Source organism: Ambystoma mexicanum, chromosome 10, assembly GCF_040938575.1.
Source record: "Ambystoma mexicanum isolate Mex_15411 chromosome 10, UKY_AmexF1_1, whole genome shotgun sequence".
Taxonomy (NCBI): Eukaryota; Metazoa; Chordata; class Amphibia; order Caudata; family Ambystomatidae; genus Ambystoma; species Ambystoma mexicanum.
The window spans coordinates 109,887,774-109,915,578 of record NC_090932.1 but is presented as its reverse complement, the minus strand read 5'-3'; the positions used below and the strand labels follow the sequence as shown (position 1 = coordinate 109,915,578).

The following is a 27,805-nucleotide window of genomic DNA, read 5'->3' as shown; positions in this document are numbered from 1 at the left end:
AGGCAGGTGGAGGGAGCTCTTCCAGAGCTTGCCTCCAGAGGATCTCAAGAACTTCGTGAAGCATCGTACCAGGTCCAACGTAAGACCGATATTTTCCAACGCAAACTCCTTCCCAGGGACACTCCCGCGTGGGAGGGACCGGCCAGGTCCTTCCACTGGCACGTGCATCGAGGCTGCTACAGCTACTGGCCCTCGGGTCGAGGGGTTGAGGGACCAAAAGGTTCTTGTACTGGTCCTAAACCCTTTAACAGGCACAGTGGCCGAGGGGCTACGCCCTAACACCGGCCATACGTCCGAGGGGCTATCCCCTAATACCAGAAGTACGTCTGAGGGGGTGCCTAAACGTAGCTCTATCGACCCCCGGGTCGAGGTTGTCACACCTACTGGGCCGAGACCCGAGGAGCAGGGAAGGCCCAGTGATCCACACGCGAGTCTTGGACGAGGCCGGACCCAGCGTGCTGGGCAATACGTCGCCGGCACGTCGCAGGCAGCTCGACAAAATGGCTGCCGTGCCAGACAGGAACGCCTGTCCGACACCATTCCATGAATTTGTCGAAGAACGAGTGTCAAGGTGGGACTGGTCGCAACCAGGTACGTGGCCTAGCCTACCCTTCATATGCGCAGGGCAACTTTCCCATGCGTCCTTACAGACTGGGTACGCAGCGGCTCCAGCAGTCCCCCGCTAACCCGTTGGTACCCCCTACCACCTCTTCAGCCAGCGAGGAGGTGCCCTTCGACAATTTCCTCGGCCTCATGAGGTCTCTGCATATGGGGCTATCATTAAGGATGCAGTCAGGGAAGTCCTCCCCGCCATGCTAACGGCACCACAGACGCCTCCATCAGGCTTGTTGACCACGGTGTAGCTGCCTCCTCCGGCACCACAGCCAACTCTGCAACCTCCTCTAGCTGCGGTCTCTGTACCCCAGCCTCCGGTGCATCTACCACCCCTCCTCCTCCGCCGCAGGATCCTCCAGATACGCAGGACACGGACGAGGAGGAGGATCCGGACACGACATCCTCAGCCAGGGCCTTCCATGAATGCTTTGCTGGCCTGGCGGAGTACCTGGGCCTCCCTCAACCCGATGTCGAACAGCCAGAACCCCCTCTGCCGGCTGAATTCCTCACTAGACACTCCCTCTGCCAACACAGGGATTCCACTACTAACCGATGTAGTCTCCCTGGCCAAGAAGGGTTGGCTCAAGCCCCACTCTGTCCAGCCGGTCAACTGACGCCTGGAAGCAGAGTACAGGCAGATGGAGGGGGGGGGCACACTCTTGCTCTCGACCCATCCTCAGCCTCACTCCTCGGTGATCGCTGCGGCATCACTTTGCTCCAAGCCTCCGTCGTCCTCCGACTCCTCCTCCACTGCAGCGCTGTTAGGCAAGGAGGAGAAGATCTTGGGGGACGTACGGCAAGAAGATCTACTCCAACACCTCCTTGCACTTGTGTCAGGCCAACGCAGATGCCATGCTGGCTGCTGCCAACCAACGGTTATGGCAGGAAATTGCAGACTTCCTCCCTAAACTCCCCTCCCAATGCGAATCACACTTTAAGGCAGGGTCTAGCAGAGGCCAAGCTCATGGCGCATGACCTCATGGAATCCACAGTGGCGCATATCAATACCTCGGCCGTGCCATCTGCATAACCATGGACAAGAGGTGCACGGCCTGGCTCTGGGCGACAAAGTTCAATCCGGATGTCCAGGAGCGCATTCTAGATCTGCCGTTCGAGGGGGGAGACCTCATCCACTCCTCGACGGACAAAGAGCAGGGCAAAAAGAACAGCTCACAAACAGCAAAGTCTCTATCCATCCTTACAAAGACCACACCCAAATCTTATGCCCAATCTCAGCAGCGCCCGGAGAAGGGTCGCACATATGGAGGGTTCTGCTGCTTCCAGGAATGCAGATCCTGGCAGCCGGACCGCTCGCCGCCTCAGAACCGGCGCAAACAACAAAAAGGGGCAGTGGAGGTTAAAAGTAAGGGCTTTTTCCAGTCCCCCTCCTCAGCCTCTGAGGGAAAGCAGGCATGACACCCCCTTCGGGTCCACGTGTCTCCGGTGGGGGGGGGGGGGGGGCAGGCTTTCCCTCCATGCACATTTCTGGTGCCAGAATTTCGTGGACCCCTGGATGCTCTCCGTAGTATCCACAGGGTACCACCTTCTTATCCCAGCCTTTCCTCCCTCCTTCCCGCCGCTCCACTCCCACAGGTTGGGACAGCAACTCTTTTGGCGGAGATCCAGTCGCTCATAGAGAACTAGGCAATGGAGGTAGTGCCAGCCTCCCAGCGATTCTTTGGCTTCTACTCCAGGATTTTCACCATTCAGAAGAACCAGGCGGGCCTGAGAGTTGTGCTGGACCTTCAAAACTTCAAGATGGTTACGCGAGCTTTGATAGTGGAGACATTGGACAAGGGAGACTGGATGTGCTCCCTGGACCTGAAGTACGTGTATCTACATGTCCCGATTTGGCAGCCCCATCGTTCTTTCCTATGGTTCAGGGTCATGGGCTACCATTTCCAATACAAAGTCCTTCCGTTTGGCCTCAACTTGGCCCCCAGGGTCTTTACCAGATTCATGAACGCTGTAGCGGCCCTCCTCAGAGCGCAGGGCCTCCACATCTACCCATACCTCGACGACTGGCTCATCAGGGCTACTTTTCTGGAAGCGGTTCACCACTCTTCCCATGCCCTTATGAACACACTGCACGACCTGGGCTTTTCGCTCAACCTCAAGAAGTCACCGCTGCTTCCTTCGCAGTCTGACATTCCTGGGACTCATTTGGGACAGGTGCTCCGAGAGGGTTTTCCCGTCGGAGGACAAGATCTCGGCCATCAAGACCCCGGCATGGTGGTACCAACATCTCCTTGGTCTACTAGCGGCGGTCCTGCTAGCCGTGCCGCACGCAAGACTGAGGATGAGAAGGATTCAGCTGCACTTCGCGGCTGTTTGGAATCGGGAGCGGAGCTCTCAATCCAAGACTATCAATGCTCCTCCATCGCTCCACCCGGACCTGTCTTGGTGGTCCAGGGACTGCAACCTACGGACGGGCAAGCCCTTTCGGCCGCCCTCTCTGCAGGCCACCATCATAGACTCCTCGCTCGAGGGCTGGGGAGCCACCCTGGACGATGTCTCGGACCACGGCACCTGGACTCGGCAGGAGTACCACATCAATTGGCTGGAGCTGAACGCCATCTGGCTAGTGCTCAGAGCATTCCTACCACTTCTCAAGGGCAAGGTTGTCCTCATCCAGACAGACAACTCGACCAGCATGTACTACGTCAACAAGCAGGGAGGCACCAGATCCCCTCCTCTGTGCAGACTGGCGATCAACATGTGGGAGTGGGCTCTGGAGAACGACATCTTCCTCAGGGCAGTCCACCTCCCGGGCGAATCCAACATGGAAGCGGACAGGCTCAGCAGGCTGGGAGCGGACAATTACGAGTGGCAGCTAAACAACCTTGTTATTTAGGAGATCTTCCTTGGGTGGGGTCACCCCACGTGGATCTCTTTGCCACCTTGCACAACAAGAAGTGTCCCTAGTTCGCATCCTGGCAGAGTCAGGGCCCCGGCTCTCTGGGCGACGCATTTCACCTCCAGTGGACTGGCATGAAAGCCTACGCTTTTCCGCCCACTCCTCTGATCCACAGGGTAATTTGCAAGATGGAGTCTCGCCGACTCCTCATCATCCTGATAGCTCCATGGTGGCCAGCCAGGGCATGGTTTTCAGAGCTACTCAGCCTCTCTGGGGTGCCCACGATACACCTCCCGACGGGCCCGGCACATCTTCTGGCGCAGCAGGGGGGCAGTCATCCACCCTGCACCAGGTAAATTGGCCCTCACAGCGTGGTACCTGAGCAGGTAACGCTTCAGCACCTTAGTATCTCACAGGCCAATCTGGAGATCATACAGGGCGCCAGGAGCAAAGCCACCAGGGCCCAATACAAAAGCAAATGGACCAGATTCTGCCACTGGGCAAACTCCAAGGGAATTGACCAATTGGCCTGCACTTTGGACGACGTGCTCCCCTTTTCGGCGCTCCTCGCTCATTCAGGCGTGCTGGTGGATACCTGCCGTACATACCTTGCAGCCATTGGGGCTTACAGGAATTCAGAGGAAGGCATTTTTTCCCTCCTCCAACCCTATCGTCAAGCATCTGACGGGTCTTGCTAGGATCTACCCGCCTGTCAATAGACTGCACCTGGTGTGGGACCTCAACATAGTCTTGGGCACACTGGCACACAAACCATTTGAGCCAATGGCGTCTGTGGAAATCAGGATGGTCCCCATCAAGACGGCCTTACTAGTTGGCCTTACCTCAGCTCGTAGAGTCTGCGAGATCCAGGCGCTGGTCGCCTCGGAACCATATACCACCTTTCACAATGACAAGGTAGTCAGCCGGACGCATCCAGCGTTTCTGCCCAAGGTCCCGTCTGCTTTCCACCTTAACGAGGAAATGATCCTTCCTATGTTTTTTGCCGATCCTAAGGACGAAGCACAAAGGGTGCAGCACTGCCTGGATGTCAGGCGTGCTCTGAAATTCTACTTTGTCAGGACAAAGGGCTTCCGCAAGTCAGACACCCTGTTTGTCACTTTTGGAGGCTCAAGACCAGGCTATCGGGCTTCTAAGGCCTCCATATCCCGCCGGATGGTCTCTGCCATCAAAGAAACATACGAGGGCCAGCACAAACCACTTCCGGCCAACATGCATGCCCACGCAGTCAGGGCCAAAGCAACAGACATCGCATTCCTACACCATGTCCCTTGGCAAGTCACAAGCAGGCTGGCCACCTGGGCCTCTCTCTCTGCTTTTTGCAAGCATTACTGTTTGGATGCCGGCTCTAAATCTGATGCGGCTTTCGGACAGGTGATTCTCAGGAACCTATTTGCTTAAGGAGGGTCTCCTTTCCACCCTGGGGCTACAATCAGTTGTAATCGCCCATACATTATGGAGGAAAGGGGACGGGACGTAAGAGTAATTATAAGTTACTCACCGTAGTGACTAACGTACTCTTAGTCCCCTTTCCTCCATAGGTCCCACCAACCTCCCCTGTAACAATACTTGTCATTAGGCAATGTTAAGATCCATTGTCGGCGCGTCAATGGGGACTGAGGTGTGGCGCTGGAGGGCGGAGTCAGGGCAGTGCATGCTCCCTGGGCCGAGCCCCTGCGCACCTCTAAATTTAAAGAGCAAGAATGTTTTTTCTGGTGAAAAAGGTCCTGTCTCCCGTCCCTTGGAAGGGATGCCCATACAGAATGAAGGAAAGGGGACTATGGACTAAGAGTACATTAGTCACTACGATGAGTAACTTAGAATTTCTCTTGCCAGGAAGGTGACATTTGTATTATAAAATACCTGACCGGGGATGCCTGCCTCTCCTTTTGACCGTCAGTTGTTATAAAGTACACACAGCTTCTTCTGAGCCTCAACATTTTCCTCAAAAAGCAGCAATACTTCATACACATTTTCAACTATCTGGGTAATCAAGCTGGTCCAACTTGGTTGCAAGATGCACATTTGCCATTGAAATCTACAACTACTGTGCTTCCAAAGGTACCCCATAGGTACAGGTCTTATGGAATGTGGTAATTTTTTCAAGGTTCTCTTGGTCTGTTGTGATGGAAAACATCTTCCTGAAATCTTATGAGTGGATAGTCCAGTAAGGCTTACACCTGGATGCATTAGTCCTATTCCAGTGCTGCTCCCTCGGCTGTAACAATTTGGATTAACTGGACTTAAAGTTCCTTGGTGGTTGAGCCAAGTGCGCTGATGACGGAGAACTCACTGATGTGGACGTTTGTGTGATGAGCTTTACCGCAGTAATAAGGCCTGGTGTAAAAAACTGGGACATGTTTGTACCTAATCTGTCAGTTATGTTCAGGTGATTGAAGTAGGTTAACGTGAAACAGATTTTGGCATCAGACTTGTTTATTACATTACTGGTTTTAGATTCTACCCGGTCTGTATCGCATCTTCCAACCACCACAATGGTGTGTTCTAGGTGGGACATCTAACCTTGTGTAAATCGCAAACTCTCTTGATCATGCATTTAGATTTACCATATTGTTGCTCCACAACAGCTCCCTTTCCATAGTTTGAATGTCATTTATAAAATACAGATTAGAGAAATAGAAACAAATCAGATAAATGTAAGGTCACGGGCCAAGACACTTTATCTGGGACTTGTCGTTACAGGATTAAACAGTGTTTCAGTTCGAACTTTGGAAGCAAGAGTTATTGGTCACTATTCTGCTGCAGCACCTTTAAATAATCTGTATCCTAGATCCAATGTAAGAGGACTTGACAGAGTTAGGGACCATCAGATGGCTTTGGAAGAAATACCAAAAAAAGGTCTATTCCACAGTCCCAGCTCCCGCCCTATCCACATGTCAGTCCCTCCTTGCCAGATTGCAGCTGCTTTTGCAATACATGGACACCACTTCTGAAGTAGTTAATTCCTGTAAAACATTTTCTGCTAGGCCATGCCTGCTTCGTACTAGCTTACATTCTTTTGAATTAAGTCATTGGGTGTAATCTGTATTTAACAGAAGCCAAGTATTCTATGGCCCCAATAATTCTCAGGATTTATTTTCAGGTGGCACGCTCCTTTTGCAATAGGGCATGCGCACTACTTTGGGAGTTCCTAAACTTCATTGCTGACACAGTGGACAAAATTACCTGCTGTGGGCCCCCTCCACCTGGTCGCTTGTTCAGATTTCCTTTGGAAACACTTGGCCAGTAGGTAGTTGCCAAGCATAAGAGTGGCCGCCCTCTTCGAGTTCTTGCGCAACTCCTCTCACCTGCTTTTTGTTGCATCTAACATTGAAAATCAAAGTCTTGCAGTGGTTTCACAGTACATCACCTGTTCGATTTATGGTGGAGTGTGCGTTCTTTACAGGCTGTGATGTGGGTAAATGCATTGGCCTGCCATAGAGAACCTTGTGTGGGCTCAACATTGTCTTTATTGGCTGTGTTTCTGATGCAAAGCTAAATTACTATGTAGTGGCGATTGGTGAGACTTGCGGCCATAGCACAGCAAGGACTTGTGCAAGGAAATCCTAATTTAAGAAACCCGGAGGGCAACCAACTGAAAGCATAGCTGTAGCAGGAGGAGGACCCAGCTGTGGTCAAATGTCTGCTCAGGGAGCACAGGGGTAAAGGCAGGCAAAACAGTACAAAGATGGAGGCAATTAATGAAGGTGACCCATAGTATCCCACACAATGGCGCTGAGGTGTAGTGGCAAGCTACAACTGATGCCAGGCATAATATAGATGGGCAAGCACCTAGACACCAGGGCCTCAATGATTTATCAGATGCACTATGGGTTGGAGGAGAGTGGAGGGGTGTGATACCTCAGGCAAGAAGCAGTGCAGCCAGGATAGCCAGACAGTTTTGCAAGGACGACTGACGGAAAAAGGAAGGGCGCAGCATGGGATCGCAACAGCACAAAGCTGAGATACAAAGAAACCATGGCCCAGCCAGTATATATAGATACCAGGATCCTCAGGAGCAGCATTCCTCATTTAAGCTCCTGGGCAAGTGTGATTAATCTAGTGGAGGCATCCCAAATTCCCCAGCAGTGACCCTCTGTGTGGCCAGGGGACGGCACCCATTACCTGATCCTAACCATAGGGGCGGGTGTGAGGAAGGATCATGTGGAAGAAAACTACCGGGGAGACTTTTTGACTCCATTGGAGAAGACACACTATTCCTCCAGTCCTCATGACGACCACCAGCTGATATCAAAGACCTTTGTTCTCTTGTCAGCTAATGGTTCCCGCGTTGTAGACAAAGTGAAGAAAACTCTTCTTCCTTGGTCAGAACTCCATCTTTGACCCATAGACCCACAAACCATATATGGCACCTTTTTGTTTTAGGTATAACCTTTTTGCAAAATCACTAAGAAAAATCCCTTAAGAGCCAACACATACACACCATCTTTTTGTGATTGCCATTTTCTCCAGCATGGGGTCTGGCATGGATTCACATGCTCATGAATATTCCCCGTCGTCAGGCTGGGAATCCTCGGTAAAGAAAAAACCAGTATCAGTTTCGTTTCTGATCTGTCTTTCGTAGTAATAACCAATCACTGGTCTCTGCGTCATACTGACCACAGCCAATGACTGCCCTCTACCTAAGCACCGCCTCTGGCAGCCATCTTCAGATTTTTACCGCACGTTCATGTGTTGGGATCCTCGTGCTATTGCTCTCAAGCGTTAGTGCTATTTGTTCACGTTTTTTCTCAAAAACTTCGTTTTTTCCGGTCAAAAGAGCCTCAAGCTCCACCGACTCTCCATCCGATCAACGGGGACCCGTGTCGGATTCGTCTGCGCCCCTCAAGGGTGAAGATTTCGTCGAGCTACGTTTTGGAGGACTCCAGAAGCTTCTCAGGCCCGGACATGGCACAGGAGAAGGGAAGCTCGACGCCCGGAAAGCTGTTCAGGGTCTGGCCTGGATGCCAGCTGCAGAACGTCTTTAAGGAGGACGAACACTCCTTTTGTCTCTACGGCTTAAGTGAGGACAAGATGCACGTGGAGAAGGACTATGCGTTTTGCTGCAATATGTCGGAGCGGACCATGAAGGACCGCCACCAACGCCTCGCCAACTGGCTGGAAGGGAAGAGCCCGTCAGGCGAGAAGAAGAGGAAGAAATCTGAGCGGTCTTCTAAGACCTTTGAGGACACCCCGGCGACGGGGGTCCAACACAAGGCCAAGCACCGCGAGTCCGCTGGCACCGGGAGCGCCGAACGGTCGGGCTCTACGGGCGCCAGGCAGGGCGCACCCTCCCCGGCACCTTCAGCAACGAGCCAACGCTCTGGGTTGGGTAAGAGGAAGGGCGAGCACCCGGCGAAGCTCCTGGAGAGGCCCCGGTCGAGCTCGAAGGCCCCATCGGAGGGGGAGCGAGGCAGTGTCCCCCCCCTCAAGGATAAGGCGGTGAGCGCACCTAAGGTGGTGAAGGCCTTAATCCATCCGGCCAAGCCCTCTATCGATACTGTCGCGGCGGCCCTGGCTCAGCCTGTGGAGGCTACACCAGTGGTGGCGACCTCGGGGCTCAGAGTCTCCCTGCCACCTCGGAGGGAGTCCTCTTTTGTGCCCATCGATAGGACCCCCGTGAAATCCCCGGCGGGGAAGAAAAAGGGGGGGCAGGGCGTCGTCGTAGATTCGGCTTCAACCTCGGAGGAAGAGCTGATCGAGGCTTTAAGCCACGGCCTTGGCGTGGATGAAGACCGGCCCGCCGGGATGGATCCCGACGCAGGTGACGACGACATCGTCGAGGGTGCCGACGGGGCCCCTGATCGCCCGTCGGATTCCCCTCTGCCAGCGCCGCAAGACAACTCGGCGGCCATTTTGTTGGCTATACAGTCCTTATGCTCAGAGATAAGGACGAGACTACCGTTGCCGACGGAGGAACCTCTCCCGTCGGGGGATCCTGAACCGGGACCTTCTGGTGTTCCCCCGCCGAAGAAAAGAAGGATTCACCCTCCACCTCCTTTTCAGCCGTCGCAACCCGTCCAGCCCTCCTCCCCGTCCACTCGAGGGGATGATACGGGGACTGACACAGCAGCGACGGGTACGGACGACGAGGTATACGACGAGGATCTCCCGTCGTCACCTCCCACCAGGGCTTCTCCGCCCGACGAGATTGGATCGTTCCACTCCATGATCGCCAGGGCATCCGAGCTTTTCCAACTCCTCCCTGAGGAGAAGAAAAAGGAAGGATTCCTTTATCAACGGCGCGAGGCCAAGAGGAAGACGGTCCTCGCGGTGCCTCTACTGGACGACATTTGGGATGAGGGCCTCGCCCTCCTCAAGAACCCTTCCACGACGCCAGCTAGAAGAGACCGGTACGAGAAGAAGTACCGGGTCCCGGACGTGGCCCCCCTGTGCCTCCGGGCGTCGTCTCCGCGGCGGCCAGGAAGAAAGCGGGGGGGGGTGCGGCCTCCACATCGACTTCCCCACCGGACGGCGAGGGAAAGAAATTGGACGCTATGGGACGCAGGGTCATCTCGTCTGCAGCGACGACGATTAAAGCGGCCAACGCCTTGGCTATCGTGGCCCGCTACGACAGGGAGCTATGGTACAAACTGGCTCCCCTGCTGGACTTCCTACCGGACGACAAGAGGGCGGATGCCCTGGAGATCCTACAGGAAGGCGAGGTGGCGTCGGACCACGCCATCACTATTGCGACGGACATCGCCGACACTGGGTTTCGCCAGTTGAGCAACGGCGTGTGCCTTAGGCGGCGTGGATGGCTCAAGGCTACGGACTTCCGTCAAGACGTACAGACCAGAGTCCTGGACATGCCGTTCGATGGGAACACAGTGGACGATTCCCTTCACGCCATTAAAGCGGACACTGAGACGGCCCGGGCACTTGGGGTTCTACAGCAACGACGGACGCCCTTTCGGAGCAGCGGAGGCAAGGGCGCCTCCAAAGGTTCCGGCGGCGGTTTCTCCACCTACCGTCAAGCGGCCCGCTCGTCGTCTCAGGAGGCCTACAGAGGACGAGGCAAGTCTGGCGGACCCCGCCGTCGTCGCCAAGGAGGTCAAGGCGGCAAAGCCTCGTCGAAGCAGGATTGAACCGGCCGTGGGGTCGGGCCCCCACCGAAGCACCCCGGTGGGAGGCCGGCTGGCGAGCTTCGTCAGCGTGTGGGAGTCCATCTCCACCGACCGTTGGGTGCTGGACGCCTTAGCCCAGGGCCACGCGCTCGAGTTTCAAAGAAGGTGCCCGCGCGTCCCCCCCGTGGCCAGGAAAGAGCTTCACGTCCCTCAGCTTCTCCTGGAGGTAAAGGCGATGCTCAGGAAGGGCGCCATCAAACTCGTCCCAAAGAGGCTTCGGGGCTCCGGAGTTTACTCGAGATACTTCCTCGTGAAGAAGAAGACGGGAGGATGGCGCCCATCCTAGACCTGCGACGTCTGAACAAGTTCATAAAGGCGCAGAAGTTCCGGATGGTCACCCTACAGCACGTCCTGGGTCAGCTGGAGGAAGGAGACTTCCTGTCGTCGTTGGATTTGGAGGATGCCTACTTCCATATTCCCATCCTAAAGGGGCACCGAAAATTCCTCAGGTTTGTGGTCCAAGGGCGTCACTACCAGTTCAAAGCCCTCCCCTTCGGACTACGGTCGGCACCGAGGGTATTTACCAAGTGCCTTGCACCGGTGGCGGCGCAGCTGTGCCGCGAGGGGATCCACGTCTACCCCTACCTAGACGACTGGCTCATCCGAGCCAAGACGAGGGAGCTCGCCGTGGAGCACACGGCAAGGACCGTCCAACTTCTCACGGACCTGGGATTCTCCGTGAACGACGCCAAGTCCCACCTGGTACCCGCACAAAACGCACTGTTTCTGGGAGCGAAGCTCGACAGTGTCCCTTCTGGCCTCCCCGTCGGAGGAAAGGACCAGGTCCATCCTGGGCAAGGTACAGCGGATGTTGGTTTCCGACGCGGCCAAGGTGAGGTCCATCAAGTCCCTCCTCGGAATGATGTCTTCTTGCATCTACCTCATTCCCATGTGCAGGCTCCGGATGCGCCCGTTGCAGGGGTTCCTGGACGCGCGCTGGATCCAAACGGCGGGCGGCTTCGAGGAGAGGATCACACTCGACGAGAGTTTCCGCCGAGCGGTCCGGTGGTGGGGCACCCGCGCGCATCTGACGGCGGGCATGGACTTCCAGACCCCAGACCACCAGGAGACAGTGACCACGGATGCCTCCCTGGAAGGGTGGGGAGCGCACACCGAAAATCTGCACGCGAGAGGCCTTTAGCTCCCGACGGAGAAGTCCCTCCATATCAACGTCCTGGAGCTCCGTGCAGTGTTCTGGGCCCTCGGGTCCTTCCTTCCGTCCCTCAAGGGCAAGGTGGTGAGGATCTTCACCGACAACACCACCATCATGTTTTACATCAGAAAACAGGGCGGAACCAGGTCCCCAGCACTGTCCAAGGAGGCGCAGGACCTGTGGCATTGGGCCGTCGCCCAAAGGATGTTTCTGGTGCCGTTTCATCTGGCAGGGATAAAAAACACCATCGCCGACTCACTCAGCAGGGAGCTGCGCTCGTGCCACGAGTGGGAACTACGGCAGGATCTAGTGGATCGCCTCTTCCGACGGTGGGGCACACCCCAGATCGACCTGTTTGCGACGGCGACGAACTCCAAGTGCCGGAGGTTCGCCAGCAGGTTTCCCCAGGCGAGGAGCATGGGCGATGCTTTCTCGTTCCCCTGGGAGGGCCTGTTCCTCTACGCGTTCCCTCCTTTGCCACTGCTAATCCGGCTCGTCAACCAGCTCAAGAGGTCACGGTGCAGGATGATCCTCGTCGCACCGGCGTGGCCGAGGCAGATATGGTTCCCGGACCTTCTGGACTTATAAGCGTCCCCGCCAATCAAGCTGCCGGTGGACGCGGATCTACTCTCCAGGGAAGGAGGCGCCATCCTCCACCACGACCCGAAATCGCTGAACTTGCAGGCCTGGCTCCTGCAGCGCTAGAGTTTGGAGGATACGACATACCGGCCGACTGCAGAGAGGTTCTTGCAAAGGCCAGGGCGTCCTCGACTCTTAAATGCTACGGACACAAATGGAAGAGGTTCTCTGTCTGGTGCCACGCACAGAAGATTAACCCTCTACGGATTACGGCTCCCCAGGTACTGCCGTACCTGCTGACGCTGGCCAAAGCTGGACTGGCACACGCGTCCATCAAGATTCATCTTGCTGCGATCTCCCGATACACCAGAACCACGGGCCGGACGTCCTTGTGGTCTCATCGTCTGGTGAAAGAGTTCATGAAGGGACTGTTCAGATCGTTCCCGCCGGTGAAGGCTCCGGCCCCGGCGTGGGAGCTTAACATGGTGCTGACCAAGCTCATGGGACCTCCGTTCGAGCCTCTGCACTCGGCCCCGTTGAAGTTTCTGTCGTGGAAAACAGCGTTTCTTGTGGCCATCACCTCCGCACGACGGGTGGGAGAGATCCAGGCCCTTTCCTGCAAGGCCCCGTACTTGACTTTTCACGACACGAGGGTAGTGCTCAGGACGCACCCCTCCTTCATGCCCAAGGTACCGTCGGACTTCCATCTCAACGAACCCTTGGTGTTGCCTGTGTTCTTCCCGTCGCCTTTGTCGCCGGCTGAGAGGACTTTGCACTCGCTGGATGTGGCTAGAGCGCTGAAGTTCTACGTGGACCGCACAAAGTGTTTTCGGAAGACGTCACAACTCTTTGTGAATTTTGGACCTGTCAATCAGGGGAAGGCTCTCTCGAAGGCTTCCATTTCCAGATGGCTTTCCGGCTGTATCATGTACTGTCATCGGTTGGCAAAACGACCGCTGCCTGGCCGTCCGAGAGCCCATTCCACCAGAGCGATCGCAGCCACCACGGCGTTCCTTTCTGGTGTGCCCCTGCTGGACATATGCAGGGCTGCTACGTGGTGGTCGACGCACACCTTCACGAAATTCTACTGCGTCGATCGGGATTCCAGGGAGGAGTCCAGGGTCGGCCAAGCAGTGCTGCGCAACCTGTTCGCCTAAGGTGAGCCTGGTGAGGAGGTAAGAATTGCTTAATGTTGAGTTTGATGTAATGAGCCTTTGCCACCTCCCGTGGTTGTGCATGTGTGTACTGCTATGTATTCTTTATTCATGAGCATGTGAATCCATGCCAGACCCCATGCTGGAGAAGGAACAAGTTACTTACCTGTAACTGTTGTTCTCCAGCATGGGTCTGGCATGGATTCACATGCGAACCCTCCCGCCTACCCCTCTGCGGCTCTTCACTTGGTCATACTGCCACTTCACGTGCTACCAAATCTAAAGATGGCTGCCAGAGGCAGGGCTTAGGTAGATGGCAGTCATTGGCTGTGGTCAGTATGACACAGAGATCAGGGATTGGTTACTACTACGAAAGACAGATCAGAAACGAAACTGATACTGATTTTTTCTTTACCGAGGATTCCCAGCCTGACGACAGGGAATATTCATGAGCATGTGAATCCATGCCAGACCCATGCTGGAGAACAACAGTTACAGGTAAGTAACTTGTTCCTTCCTATCGTCGCTGGATTTGGAGGATGCCTACTTTCACATCCCCATACGCAAAGGACATCGAAAGTTCCTGCGATTTGTGGTCCATGGGCGACACTTCCAGTTCAAGGCCTTGCCCTTCGGATTGAAGTCGGCGCCCAGGGTCTTCACCCAAGTGCCTTGCACCGGTAGCGGCGCGGCTGCGCCTGCAAGGGATCCACGTTTACCCCTACCTGAACGATTGGCTCATCCGAGCAAAGTCCAGGGAACTCGCTGTTGATCACACAGCGAAGACCATCCAACTGCTCACAGATCTGGGATTCTCGATCAACTTTGCGAAATCTCACTTGGTACCATCACAAGACGCCCTGTTCCTGGGAGCTAGACTCGACACAGTGGAACGATTGGCTTTGCTGTCGAGGAAAGGATGAAGGCCATCCTGGGCAAGGTACAACGGCTGTTGACCATGGACACAGCCAGGGTGAGGTCCATCAAGTCCCTACTCGACATGTCATCATGCATCTACCTAGTGCGCCTATACAGGTTGCGGATGCGACCACTGCAGGAGTTCCTCGACACCCGTTGGGTGCAGGCAGCGGGCAGTTTCGAAGACAAGATCTCCCTCAACGAGACGTTCCACCAAGCAGTCCGGTGGTGGGGCAACCGCGCACATCAAGCGACGGGTATGGACTTCCAGACCCCGACACATCAGGAGACAGTGACGACGGACACCTCCCTGGAAGGATGGGGAGCGCACACCGGAGAGCTCCACTCAAGAGGCCTTTGGCTCCCAGAGGAGAGGTCACTGCACATCGGCGTCCTGGAGCTCCGAGCCGTGTTCTGGGCCCTCCGGTCGTTCCTACCGTCCCTCAAGGGCAAGGTGGTGAGGGTCTTCACCGACAACACCACCACGATGTTCTACATCGTGGTGGTGTTGACAGAAGCAAGGGGTCACCAGATCCCCAGCCGTATCCAAGGAAGCACAGGACCTGTGGCAGTGGGCTGTTGCCCAGGGGATGTTCTTGGTACCCCTCCACCTGGCAGGAGTAAAGAACACTGTCGCAGACTCGCTCAGCGGGGAGCTGCGCTCGTGCCACGAGTGGGAACTATGACAGGATCAAGTGGATCTACCATTCCGATGATGGGGCAGTCCCCAGATAGATGTATTTGTGACGGCTATGAACGCCAAGTGCCAGAGGTTCGCCAGCAGGTTTCCCCAGCCGGGGAGCATGGCCGTTGCCGTTGCTTCTGTTAGGCAGAATCCCGTGCAGTGCCCTTAGGGACCACTGCACACAATTAAGATTGCAGGTGGTGATACAAGTTTTACCCTTGGTATAAGCCTGTACTACTGTCAGAGTGGTAGCAGTGGCGGAGCAGCCAGGCTTATCTCAAGAGTATATGAGCAGCAGCAGAGATTACTCAAAGGGACCACAATTACTGTGACTCAAGCAAACACTGACTCAAGGTTTCAGGTAGAAAAACAGAAGTTAATTTATTTTTAAACCATTTGTTATAAACACAACACTTAACACTATTAAACGTCAATAAAAAACACACGTTAAATATAGTACAACTAACCAATTCACTTTGTACAGCAAGTCTCAAGGTAAGTACCCTGTGTTGGAATGAACCGGTGTTAGGCACAAAAACACGTTGCCGCGAATACGATTGCGATCACTTTTTGACAGTTCGGTCTACTAAACAAACGCGTATCCGTGACATGAAATGCTACCGGGGCAAAAACACACTTAGCACCTGAGATACCCAGTGGGAGTTGGAGGCAAAAATCACAGGCAATATTTTGGATAGGCAGGCAGAATCAAGAAACACTCAGACAGGAGTTCAAAAGTTAAAGGGCCGGAGCCAGGGTCGAAAGACACCGGGGCCAGTTGCCGAAGATCACACGGTCCGACAGTTCACGATTCAACGTAGCCAGAAGTACTTCGATATTGTCAATGTTCGGAAGCAAAAGTTATAAGAAGGAGGGAAGACAAGGGCAAGCCTTGGAAATTAAGAAGAAAGGGATTCACCCAGTTTCCTCAACAGAACACAGTACCTTGTTCCAGCTGGTGCCCTGGCAATTGTTCCTGTTGGTTTCCCGCAGACCCACGATTCCTGGAGCTTTGTCGGGAAGGAGGACGTCTGAAGGGGGTCTGCACCACACAGGGATTAGGCCCGCAGCAGCGACACGGAATAAAAGGTGCGCTCCTTAAAAACAGGAGAGGCTCTTCAGGTGGCTATCTGGACCACTACAGCAGTGTGCAGCGTATTCGACCGCGGAAGAGGATCCTCTGGCTGCAGAAGATGAGCTGGTTATCCCCTCCAAGCTCAAGGGAAGAAGACTCCGGACTGGATCTTCTCTGAGTCGTTGAAGGCCAGATAGCTCCGGACTGCAGCAGGGCTTCACCGGACGGGGTAGTTGCAGCAGCCGTCGTTCTCTCCGCTTCTCTTCGGTTCCTTGTAGTTCCAGTGGCAACTCTGACTTCTAGCCCAAGAGACCTGCCTTTTAATACGAAAACCCCCCATTCGCGCAGTCTGGCTATCAATCTCCCAGCAGGGGGATTATCCAGCCCGGACAACTACCCTGGCCAATCATGACAGTGCGACTTGGGTTTCCTAGGATACCCTGTGCAGGGGGTGACTTCACCCCCCCCCCCTCACATTCAGCCCACCTAGACACCCAGGCACCTTGAGGAGGGCTTCTGGGCAGAAGCTTTCCAAAAGACTGTGAACAAAGAAGACAAACCTAGTTTGCCGCACAAAGTAAAACACAAGAAGGACTTTAACAAAAAGAAATGGCGAATAAACCCAACCGGAGCCAAGAGAAAGACGATTTGGTCAAGCGGGTTTATGTTCAAGGCTAATATAATAGCCAAGAACAGTACCACGTTTATCTAATATAATCGCGGTAGAAAAGTTAGGGTAGATACCACTGCCACCAGCCAAGTCTAAATGTTAAGAGTGAAACAATGCTCTAGAAGGTACAGATAAAAAGGGATATGAGTTAACCCTTTCAGTACTCCATGGAAGATGGGGTGTACTGGATCTGTGGTAGATTGACTAAGTAAAGTTAATGGTAACTTTACCCTTTTCTGGGGGACAGTAGTTGCCTCAGAAATGGAGTCGAGGGAAGTCTCAAAGACAACCCTGTGCCACGGCACTGAAGGTACTGTGTGACACACAAAAAGAAGGGGGCTACTGAAGTGGTGTACTCCAGAGCCCACAATCACAAAAACAGGTAGAAACACACAGCAAAACCCAGGTAAGAGTGGGGGAAAAGCTCTCTCTTACCAAGTGGTAAAAAATAAACTCCAGAAGTCCAGCAAAGCTGCTGGGGGACTCACTAGGTGAGGGAAATTAGCCATAAATTAATTCTCCCTAACAGCTTCTACGACTCATCAGTCAACTCAGACAGTCCCAGTGCAGGATGATCCTCGTCGCACCGGCGTGGCCGAGGCAGATATGGTTCCTGGACCTTCTGGACTGGTCAGCGTCCCCCCCGGTCAAACTGCCGACATACATGGACCTTCTCGCCAGGGAAGGAGGAGCCATCCTACATCACAACCCGGGATCGCTGAACCTGCAGGCCTTGCTCCTGCAGCATTAAAGTTCGGAGTCCAGCAGACTGCAAGGAGGTCCTTGCAAAGGCCAGAGCGTCTTCGACTCTCGTGCTATGGACATAAATGGAGAAGGTTCTCTGTCTGGTGCCGTGCACAGAAGATCAACCCTCTGTGGATTACGGCCCCTCAAGTGCTTCCGTACCTGCTATCGCTCGCCAAGGAGGGCTGGCACATGCCTCCATCAAGATCCATCTGGCGGCTATCTCCCGCTACACCAGAACTCCGGGGCGGTTGTCGCTGTGTTCTCACCGACTAGTGAAGGAGTTCATGAAAGCACTGTTAAACTCATTCCCGCCGGTGAAGGCCCCGGCCCCGGCGTTGGAGCTCAACATGGTGCTGGCCAGGCTCATGGGCCCGCCATTCGAGCCTCTGCATTCGGCACTGTTGAAATTCCTATCGTGGAAAACAGCGTTTCTTGTGGCCATCACCTCCGCACGACGAGTGGGAGAGATCCAGGGTCTCTCCTGTAAACCTCCGTACCTGACATTCCACGAGACAAGGGTAGTGTTGAGGACGCACCCCTCCTTCATGCCCAAGGTGCCGTTGGACTTCCATCTCAACGAGCCCTTGGTGTTACCCTTTTTCTTCGCGCCGCTTTCGTCGCCGGCCGAGAGGACTTTGCACTCGCTGGATGTGGCTAGAGCGCTGAAGTTCTATGTGGACCGCACAAAAAGTTTTCGGAAGACATCACAGCTGTTTGAGAATTTTGGACCTGTGAACCAGGGGAAGACCCTCTCGAAGGCATCCATTTCCAGATGGCTTTCCGGCTGCATCATGCACGGTCACCGGTTGGCAAACTGGCCATCCGAGAGCCCATTCGACCAGAGCGATCGCTGCTACCACGGCGTTCCTGTCTGGTGTGCCCCTGCTGGACATATGCAGGGTTGCTACGTGGAGGTCGATGCACCCCTTCATGAGATTCTACTGCGTCAACCGAGATTCAAGGGAGGAGTCCAGAGTCGGGCAGAGATGCTTAATGTTGAGTTGTTGAAATGCTAAATGTTGAGCCTTGCCACCTCCCGTGCTTGTGCATGTATGTACTGCTATGTATTCATGAGGAGGTGAATCCCTGCCAGAACCCATGCTGGTGAAAGGAACAAGTTACTCACCTGGAACTGTTGTTCTCCCGCATGGGTCTGGCATGTATTCACATGCAAACCCTCCCTCCAACCCCTCTGCGGCTCTTCACTTGGTCCTACTGCCACTATTCGTGCTACCAAATCTGAGGATGTCAGCCAGAGGAGGAGCTTAGGTAGAGGGCAGTCATTGACTGGGGGCAGTATGACCCAGAAACCAGTGATTGGTTACTAGTAGAAAGACAGTTCGGAAACTAAACTAATTTCCTTCCTGATGCAGCAGGGCGGGGTAGTGGATCCCCGGGCCAGGCTGGCGCTGGCAGCCTGGTTCCTGACCAGCTGAGGCTTCGGTGTTACCCAAATTGACCTTTTACAATTGACCTTCTGCACAATTGACCTTTATATTATTTTAGTTATTTTATGTTTTGGGTTGGTTTTGGATTATATATAATATAAGGGGATTGGGTGGGGGATTGCGGGGGGGTATCCCCCGCATATATGTCCTAATTGACCTTCCAAATTAGGTCAATTCTCCCGAGGTCATAGTATACAACCGAGGCTTCATCATGCTCAATTTTCGGATTGCAACTGGGACATCATTCAACAGACCAGGAGGCCCGCGACTCAGTCCCAGTATAAGAGCAAATGGACTAGGTTCTGCCATCAGGCTTGTGATAATGGTCTGGACCCTGTCACCTGTCTGCTGAATAAAATACTGGCTTTTTCAGCACACCTGGCTCGTTCTGGGTTTCAGGTGGATACTTGCTGCACTCATTTGGCGGCCATTGGGGCTTACATGAATTTCCCTGAGAATGTGTTTTCAGCAGCCAACCCGGTGGTTAAGGCCTACCTTAAGAGGTTGTCTGTTTTTTCCTCTGGTGCATAGCCCATACCAGGTCTGGGATCTCCATGTGGTTCTTGCAGCTTTGCAGCGCAAGCCTTTCGGCCTGATGGTCTCATTGGGCATTCCCCTGGTAACACTAAAGACAGTTTTACTGGTAGGTCTCACTTCTGCACACAGGGTTAGTGAGCTGCAGGCGTTTTCTTCGTGCAAGCCCTTCACCAGGTTTCACGACGACAAGGTCATCTTGCGCACTCACCCAAACTTCTTGCCCAAGGTCGTCTCTCCATTTCATCTGAAACAAGGTATCTGCCTGCCGGTGTTCTTCCTGAACCCTCAGAGACAGAGGGGGCCCTACATTCCTTGGACCCCAAAAGGGTCTTCAAGTTTTACCTCTCTCTGACTAAATCCTTCAGGAAGTCAAAGACCTCAAGTCAAAGACCTTTCCCTTGCATCCTTTTAGTGTGGTGGCCCGGAATGGAAGTTATGGACACTAGGATGGCACAAACCCCTCTCACGTGACAACTTTTCAAAGAGATTTGATAAACTGAATGGCATTATATAAGGGTCACCCTGGCTGCTGTTAAGTCATCCTGACTTATGACATTTTTACCTAAAAGAAAGATGTCCAGCCTAAGGATACTATGCTTCGGGGAAACTCCCTGCTTTATCAGGTGCTGGCAGCAAAACTGCATTGACCTGAGGTCTTAGTTCAACCTGTGGACATGAGCATGTTTCTACAAAATCAACTTTTCAAAATTCAAGCGTTGTTCGGTATTATGTGAGTGATTTTAAGATAGAACGTAGAATGACAAACATGGCAACCTAACACTAGAGGGACCAGAAGGCTGTTCGCATAGTGGGATGCTCTTTAAAAACCAATTCCAGTGACAGCTTTTACATACATTCTAAGCTGTTAATGGCTTGTAAGGTGGGCTAGAAACAATATTTTTAATCAAGCAGGGATCAGTATAAAAACAGTTTGAATACTACTTTAGATTTATGTTGTTAGAAGTCACATGTTATGATTGAATAGGCAAGGGAAGATGACGAATCCCTGTGTTCAGAATGATAAAGGATGCAACTGATTAGAAATCCCTAATGTAAGCGGGGCACTTCGGGTTTGACATGCTTTATTGCTAGATTGCCAAGCTTTTTGACCAGAATTTCAAGAGCGGCAAGAAATTACTTACATTTAAAATCTAATTTATTCAAACACTGTTGGTATTCCCTGCAGTTGCAAAATGCAGTACTGTCTTATAACCACCCTACTACTAAGGGCTGATCATTTTTCATTTTCAGGATAATTTACAAAAGAATGTGCCTTACAATTTATTTTTATTTCGTCTAGAACATGCTCCAACTTCAAGCCATGACTCGGATCTAACGGAACTGCAGGCATCCTTGTTGCTTAATTGTGAACAGACTTCCACACCTAGTCCTCCCGAGCTACCTTTACAGATTAACTCTTCTATAGAAATGGATAAGAGCGATTCTCAAGAGTCTCATGATATTCAAGGTAAATGCTTTTACAGTCTGGAGTCTTAATATGTGATCATGTGGTAACTGGTTAAATTATGGAAGCCCCACATCGAATAAATGGCATCAGAAGTAAAAAGTTCAGCTTTAAAAATATTTTGTTAAATCGTAAGGAGGTAATTTTATTGGTGTTCTTTCAGGTTGTGGTAATGGTGAGCAGCTGTGGGGGTCAGGCAAGGGGGTGTTGTGTGGGAAGAATGGAAGAACCAGTGCTCCAGATAAGATTTTTGAGGTGGGAGTATTTTACGCTAGATTTTTCAAATTGGGAGAGTAAATGCAATTTCAAGAGTAAAAATGAGTTTTCTCCTCTGCAAGAGTAAAACGTATCCAACACATACACCCAATGTATATGTAAATTCAGACCCGTAGATCAAAGTTGTCTGGCTTGCGCAGGGCCCTTCACTCCACATGCAAACGGCACATCCTGTCTGAGCATATAGTAACAGCACATTACTCCACTTCATATATCCTCCCTGAACATGCTAGCTACACATCTACTCTTGACACATACTCTGTGCACATGTTAAAGGCACATCTCCTTTCAGCATTTTCAGAGATGTGCTGTTAGCATTGAAGAGCAAATTTGTGTCATTTGCATGTGTAAATTGCACCTTTACACTGTGCGCATGCTAACAGCACATCTCTATGCATATGCTAATGGAAGACATTGTTTTCACGTATTCATAGAACACGTTCTGTTTAGCAAGCCTGATATTTGCACACGTTGCAGGACATGGTGACCTCAAATCTCTTCTCTGCACATGCTATTGGCACATCTCTCCTCGTCTGCTAATGGCGCATCTTCTCTGCGCACATAGTATTGGGACAGCTCTCTGTACACGCGTGCTAACTGCGTGCATTTGCACATGTGCATGCTAACGACACACCTTCTCAACCTACATTTTAATGGGACAGACCCTCTCTGTACATCCTATCCTTGCACATACTAACAGCACATCCTGTGCAGCGACGGCATGTGCAGTTAGCAGGTGCAAACTCCACATCCTGTCTCTGCACATGCTAATGGCACATCTCAGCCCTGCATGCTTATTGCACTTCTGTTCCATACTAATGGCATATCTCTTTTTGGCACTTGCAAATGACACATCTTTATTAAGTACGTACTATGGGGATATTTCTTCTCTGCAAGTGCTAAAGTAGCATCTCCTCTGCCCATGCTATAATGGCACATCTCCTCTCTGCCAGTCTTAACAGCAGGGCTCCCTTCTGCACAGGCTAATGTTAGCAAAGCACATGCTAATGGTGCATCCAAAGAAAGGGTCGAAAGCTACCGGGTAGGAGGGCGGCCTCCACTTCCCAAGTTCCAATTACGTGGAGGGCTGACGTAGCCTTGATGGGTGTGACGTAGAGGGAACACCGCAAAGGAGTCGCTTCTTTCTTACAAGAAGAGCAGTAATGAAGAATGACCGTTCACAGAAGTTACCATCAGTGCTGGAAATGGACAAAATGTACTGGGGCCAAATGTACCGATTTTATTTATTTTTATTTTTTTCCCCTCCCCTTTCCTTATTCAGCCTGACTCAAACACGTCCTCGCCAGCCCCCACCACAATGCCCAACAGTACTCCCCTGGCATTCTGCTTGGTTTTGCTGTAATAAATCAAGTACCATTCGAAATGGGATAATAACTGTTACCACAGTGCTTAAAAGCTGAAGGAATTTGGCTAAAAGCGCTATGTAAGAACACATACTGCCTTGCCACATGTTATTGGCATAGTCTCTGTACACATGCAGCAGCACATCTCCTCTCTGCACATGCTAACTGAGCATCTGAGGCTAATGGAACCGTTTATCCCTGCATGGGGTAACGGCCCATCCCTCGTGGTATAGCCCAACAGCAAGGGCAGCCAGCATAACCTTATACATTCTACATTACAGAGCAGGTTTGCAACGGGTCATGGTGCAGCAAGTAAAGGAATAATTGCAGATGTGTTGGGTCCAGCCCCTTTATTTCAGCACTTTGAGGAGTGAGGTGGGGGTGGCTGGTGAGTGAGTCGACCTACCTGACCTCCCTCCCATGCAGGGGCACAACAAAACCAGGGTTTTAGGAGGGCGGGGGGGAGAAATTAATTTGTGATGGGAGTGGCCACTTCAGAAAATAGGCAGGGCAAACCTGGAGGCTCTCCCCCCACTGTTCTACCCACCTCCCCTCACCTCTCTGCCTAACAAAATGCAAGTGCGCACATCCAGGGGTGCACCTATGGGCTAATATTTAGGCAGGGGCTGACCCTTCAAATGTTGGGAGAGGCACTAACTTCAGAGACTGGAGGAGTGGCAAACTTACTTGTGTAGGGGCATCTAACTTCATTACTCATTGTAATAAGACTATTCTAGTGCAGCTTCAATGTTGCAATCAGTTGACTGCTCTCTCCTTTGAGTCTGAAACAGCCACTTCTTGCAGATCCTGAAGGTCCTAGAAAGTGTGAAAATGGCAGATTGTGTGCAATGAAAGATTCAATATCATAGCATAAAAGGACATTGCAGAGTGTGGGGCAGTACTCCGGATGGCCCAAGCAACTTCAGTGGCTGGGAGCAACAGGGGAGAAAATGTTATGTTGGTTCTACCACAGTGCGCTATACTAGAATCTCTGGTGCACTGAAGACTGTCTACCTGTCAAATCCAGTGTTACAAGACTGGGGGGAAGGCCAGTCCAGCAATAATGCAATTCTATGCACCAGTATTGGAGCCACTAGCAGAGGAGCACCATGGCACAACAATGTGTCCCCACACTTATTAAAACTCTGCTATTGTAAGGGTCTAAACTTAATTTACAAGCACTCCAATTTTTGCAATTGAAGTCGGGGTGAGATTACATTATTTGGCCAGGATCACACACTCACGCTAAACGACAAAACGAGGATTTTAACCCACTTTCAATTTGGGCACAGCCACCTTCTCCCACACTTTACTTGGAACATAAGTGTAAGTTACAGAACATAAGACTTACAATAATACTTTCCTATACAGTTTACTTGCAAAATAAACAGATTGCATAATAAAGCATCATGACAACATGTAAATCCTTATAGCAGCATGTTGGGCCAAAATAATATCACTGTACCTTTTATTTTCCACATCCTGAATGGAAAACTATAAGATGCAGAGGGCACCCACTTTATTTTCAGCGCTTTAAAAACACACAAAAAAATAAGTTGTGATATAAACTCACTTAGGTTTGGAGATTCATCACAAACCTCCAGCGTGTTGTGTGGTTAAAGAACATTCAATTAAGGACATCAAAGCAACGTTTACTTTTTAACATATCAAGCTTTTAGACATAATGGGTATGAACACATTTTAAAAGGGCGCATGCTTTGTGTTGCTCGCTTTAACAGTTAGATTTGCAAGAGGACTTGTGGTCTTTCAGATGGAAATTCACCATCATGCATAAGAAAGGCTGTTGCTGATGACAAAAGATATGCTACACTGCCATCTAGTGGCGGAAAGTGTGTTTTTTAAAATTAATAAATACTGCGTACATGGTACGCAGTAGAACATGGAAATATCCGTATTGGCTATAAGTACATGCGTAAAAAGGAACGAGACGCACCTTATCTAGAGGGCTGGGAAGAACCAAACTAGTTCCTCCTTGAATGTTTTCAGACGTTTACAGTATTAGCTGCAATCGAACTTGCACAAATGTCTGTGGTCCAGATTGTCCCGGACTTGGTTTTTAATACAGTTGTCCGTAAGGTGTACTTGAAGTACTTTTCTGGCTGTCTGCTCGCAGATGGCCTCAAGAACACACTTCAAGGGTTGCATTTTCACAATGCTAAAAGGTCTTGTGAGGGCCGTTCCCTGCCTAGTCCAGGCCCTGTAGCGGCCGTGTAGTTATGGTTAAGTTGCTAAACTCCTAGGAAGAGCACTTTTTCAGTGGCTTATAACTTTGCTCCCCCTGGAGGAATCCTCACCAAACTTTACAAAAAAAAGTATATGGCCGGCTCAGAATTTTTTCGCCAAGTTAGGTGAGGTTTCCTGCAGGGGGGCTAAGTTATACAGGGGGGTCCCCAACATTTTCTTTTCCCCCATAGACTGAATCGGGAAAAACTTTGCGCACGGCTATAGCCCGAAAGGCTGGATGGATTTCTACCAAATTTGCGGCAGGAGCGGGGGCTTGGGTCAGAAAGCATGCTTTTGTGTGTTTGTGTGTTTGGTGGAAATCCGACCAGTACTTTTGTTGCAAATTACTGAAATGTACATCCCAAAAAATGAGTGACATCTGGGTCCGCTCCACGGACCCATTTCCTTGTTCGCTCCGCAGACCAAAGTCTCATTGGCCTGCGGTGAACCATGATGTCGGCGAACATTGGCTGGAGAGAAGCGTGCTGTGCGTCAACGTTTTTGGGAAACACTGTCATGGTGTATCGGAGGACAGTGCGCCGGCAGAAGAGTCTGCGAAATATACCGTACGCCATGTGTTGGCGTCGAAAAGGGAGGAAAGCATGCGGGAGTGAGAAGTGGTTAATGTGACATGTAAATAGGGGGAAGAAGACAGGGGAGTGGCTGCAGTATTAGTGCGTATTGCGTCAATTCGCAGGTACGTGGACCGCCGATTACTTTGTGTGGTGATTGTAAACAGCTGTCGTAACGGCCCGATAGCTTGTGCCATGACCTGTTTGCGGCGATCACTTTCCGTAGTGCGGGTAGCAGATGAATTCCAGAAGGGGAGTGAATTGCACATTGCATAGGCTGGGTGGGAGCGCAGATGCCTGTGCTATGTGGATGGATAGCGGTAGTTGGGCACATGGTGGCATGCATGGGTGCATGATGTATCAGTGGGTCTGTTGAAGGATTAGACTATTGGGTGCATGGCTGTAGGCCAGCAGCCATGCACTGAAGAGCCTAGGGCTTGAGCTCACCACCGTAGCAATGCATGTCAGACTCTGTATCCGGTAGCGGTGGGTGCGTGCATAGTGTGCAGTTTGTTTGGAGTAGGGTTATTGTTGCAAACAGTATGTGGGTAGGTTAGCAGTGATGCAATACTAGTGATTGGAAAGTCGGTATGTGAATGACAGTGCACAGGTTTGCAGGAGACAGTGGTTTATTTTTACATTATGGTAAATGCTGCAATTTTGTACTTGGTAGCTTAATGGCAGTGCAGAGGTTGGGTAGGAGTGCTGGTGGGAGTGTTGTGTATGTGGATTGTGGTAGTTGGTGACATGATGTTGGGGTGGGTGTGTGTAAGGCCTAGACTATTGGGTGCATGGCCGAAGGCCGTAGGCCATACACTCGAGCCTAGGCTTTGAGCAGAACGACGGCACTAATGTATTGTTGACTCTGCATCCTGTCACTATGGTAGAGGGTATGGTTGAAGGACAGCTTATATGTACTTGGATAGTGTGCTATGTGCAGATTGCTTGCAGTATGGGCAATGTTGTGAGTAGTTTGTGGTTAGGTTGGCAGTGACCCAATACTTTCTGAGTGGAAGTGTGTAAGACAATAGTATGTGAATGAAAGGGCATAGGGCTGCCGGAGACAGTGTCGTGTGAGTAATTTATGGTGACTGTTGCATTTAACGTTGTGCATATGCATTGTGGTGTAGAGGTTGGGTAGGATTGCTGGTGCCAGTGGTGCATATGTGCATAGTGGTACGTGGTGAAATGGTGACATGAATGGTAGAGTTACGGTGCTGGGTATGTGTGCAAGGAGCACACCCACTGCACCCTTGCAGGTTTGACAGTGTATTAGGCACAGGGTGGTGATGTTTGGAGATTGGGCGTGGAGCACATTGTACACATTCTACAGCAGCAGAAGTGAGTTCCAAAGGGTGTATTGTGCGTTCCATGGTTGTGGTGATGGTGGCAATATGGTACAGTATTTGGTGTACGGCAGACGATGGTGCAGTGTGAGGTTGTGCAGTGTTTTTGTAATGTGTGTATGGAAGAGGGTATGGTTGAAGTGCCCCTTACGTGTACTTGGTTAGTGTACTGTGTGTAGATTTCTTTGCAGTGGGTGTCATAAAGGATTGGACTATTGGGTGCATGTACGGTAGGAGATGGTGCAGTGTGAAGTTGTGTAGTGTGGCCACAGGGTGCAGTGTTCATGTAATGTGAGTATAGAAGAGGGTTTGGTTTGGTTTAAGTGCAGCTTACATGTGCTTGGTTACTGTGATGTGTGCACATTTATTGAAGTAGGCCCAATGTTGTGCAGCTGATGTGAATAGGTTGCGAGTGATACAATACTTTGTGAATGGCAGTGGGTAGGGGTGGTACGGGCTGTGGTATGTTTGTGGGTTCTGCTAATTGTGACACTTTTCCGTGAATGGGTGTTATTTGGTGTGGGGGAGTTGGGTAGAAGTGGTGCTACGTATGTTACGTTTGTGCATTATTTTAGGTGGCAAAATGGTGGTATGCATGGATCCCTTGCGTTGTCGTGGATGTGGAAAGGGCTGCACTGTTGTATGCATGGCCGAAGGTGTGGTGGGTGCACCTCTGGATAATTGTGGATGCTGCAATCGTGCATTCTTTAGCAGAGTTTTCTGGTGGAGGGGCTTTGGAATGAAACGGGACATTTACTGAGACTGTGTAACAGTAAATATGGAGTGGTGTGCAGAAATGATAGTGTGCTATGCAGAGGTTTTGTATGTGATTGCTGAATGTAGTGGTGTGGATTTTTCCTACTGCTAAAGTCGTTTTCTCATGCATAACACCAAGAGGTGTATGGGTCCATGACTGTCTAATTTGTCCCAGCCAGAGTTCAGAAGGTGTGTTTTA

The 27,805-nt window shown here is 51.6% G+C and overlaps 1 protein-coding gene across 2 annotated transcripts in view; it reads left to right on the top strand.

The window, feature by feature from the left end:
• The window catches only part of CDCA2 (cell division cycle associated 2), a 1,069,442-nt gene that overhangs the window by 776,346 nt on the left and 265,291 nt on the right, over positions 1 to 27,805 (top strand). For both annotated transcript variants that reach the window (XM_069617593.1, XM_069617592.1), the window contains exon 12: positions 20,884 to 21,051. In XM_069617593.1, the coding sequence (XP_069473694.1) occupies positions 20,884 to 21,051 (168 nt within the window). The remainder of the gene's footprint in view (positions 1 to 20,883; positions 21,052 to 27,805) is intronic.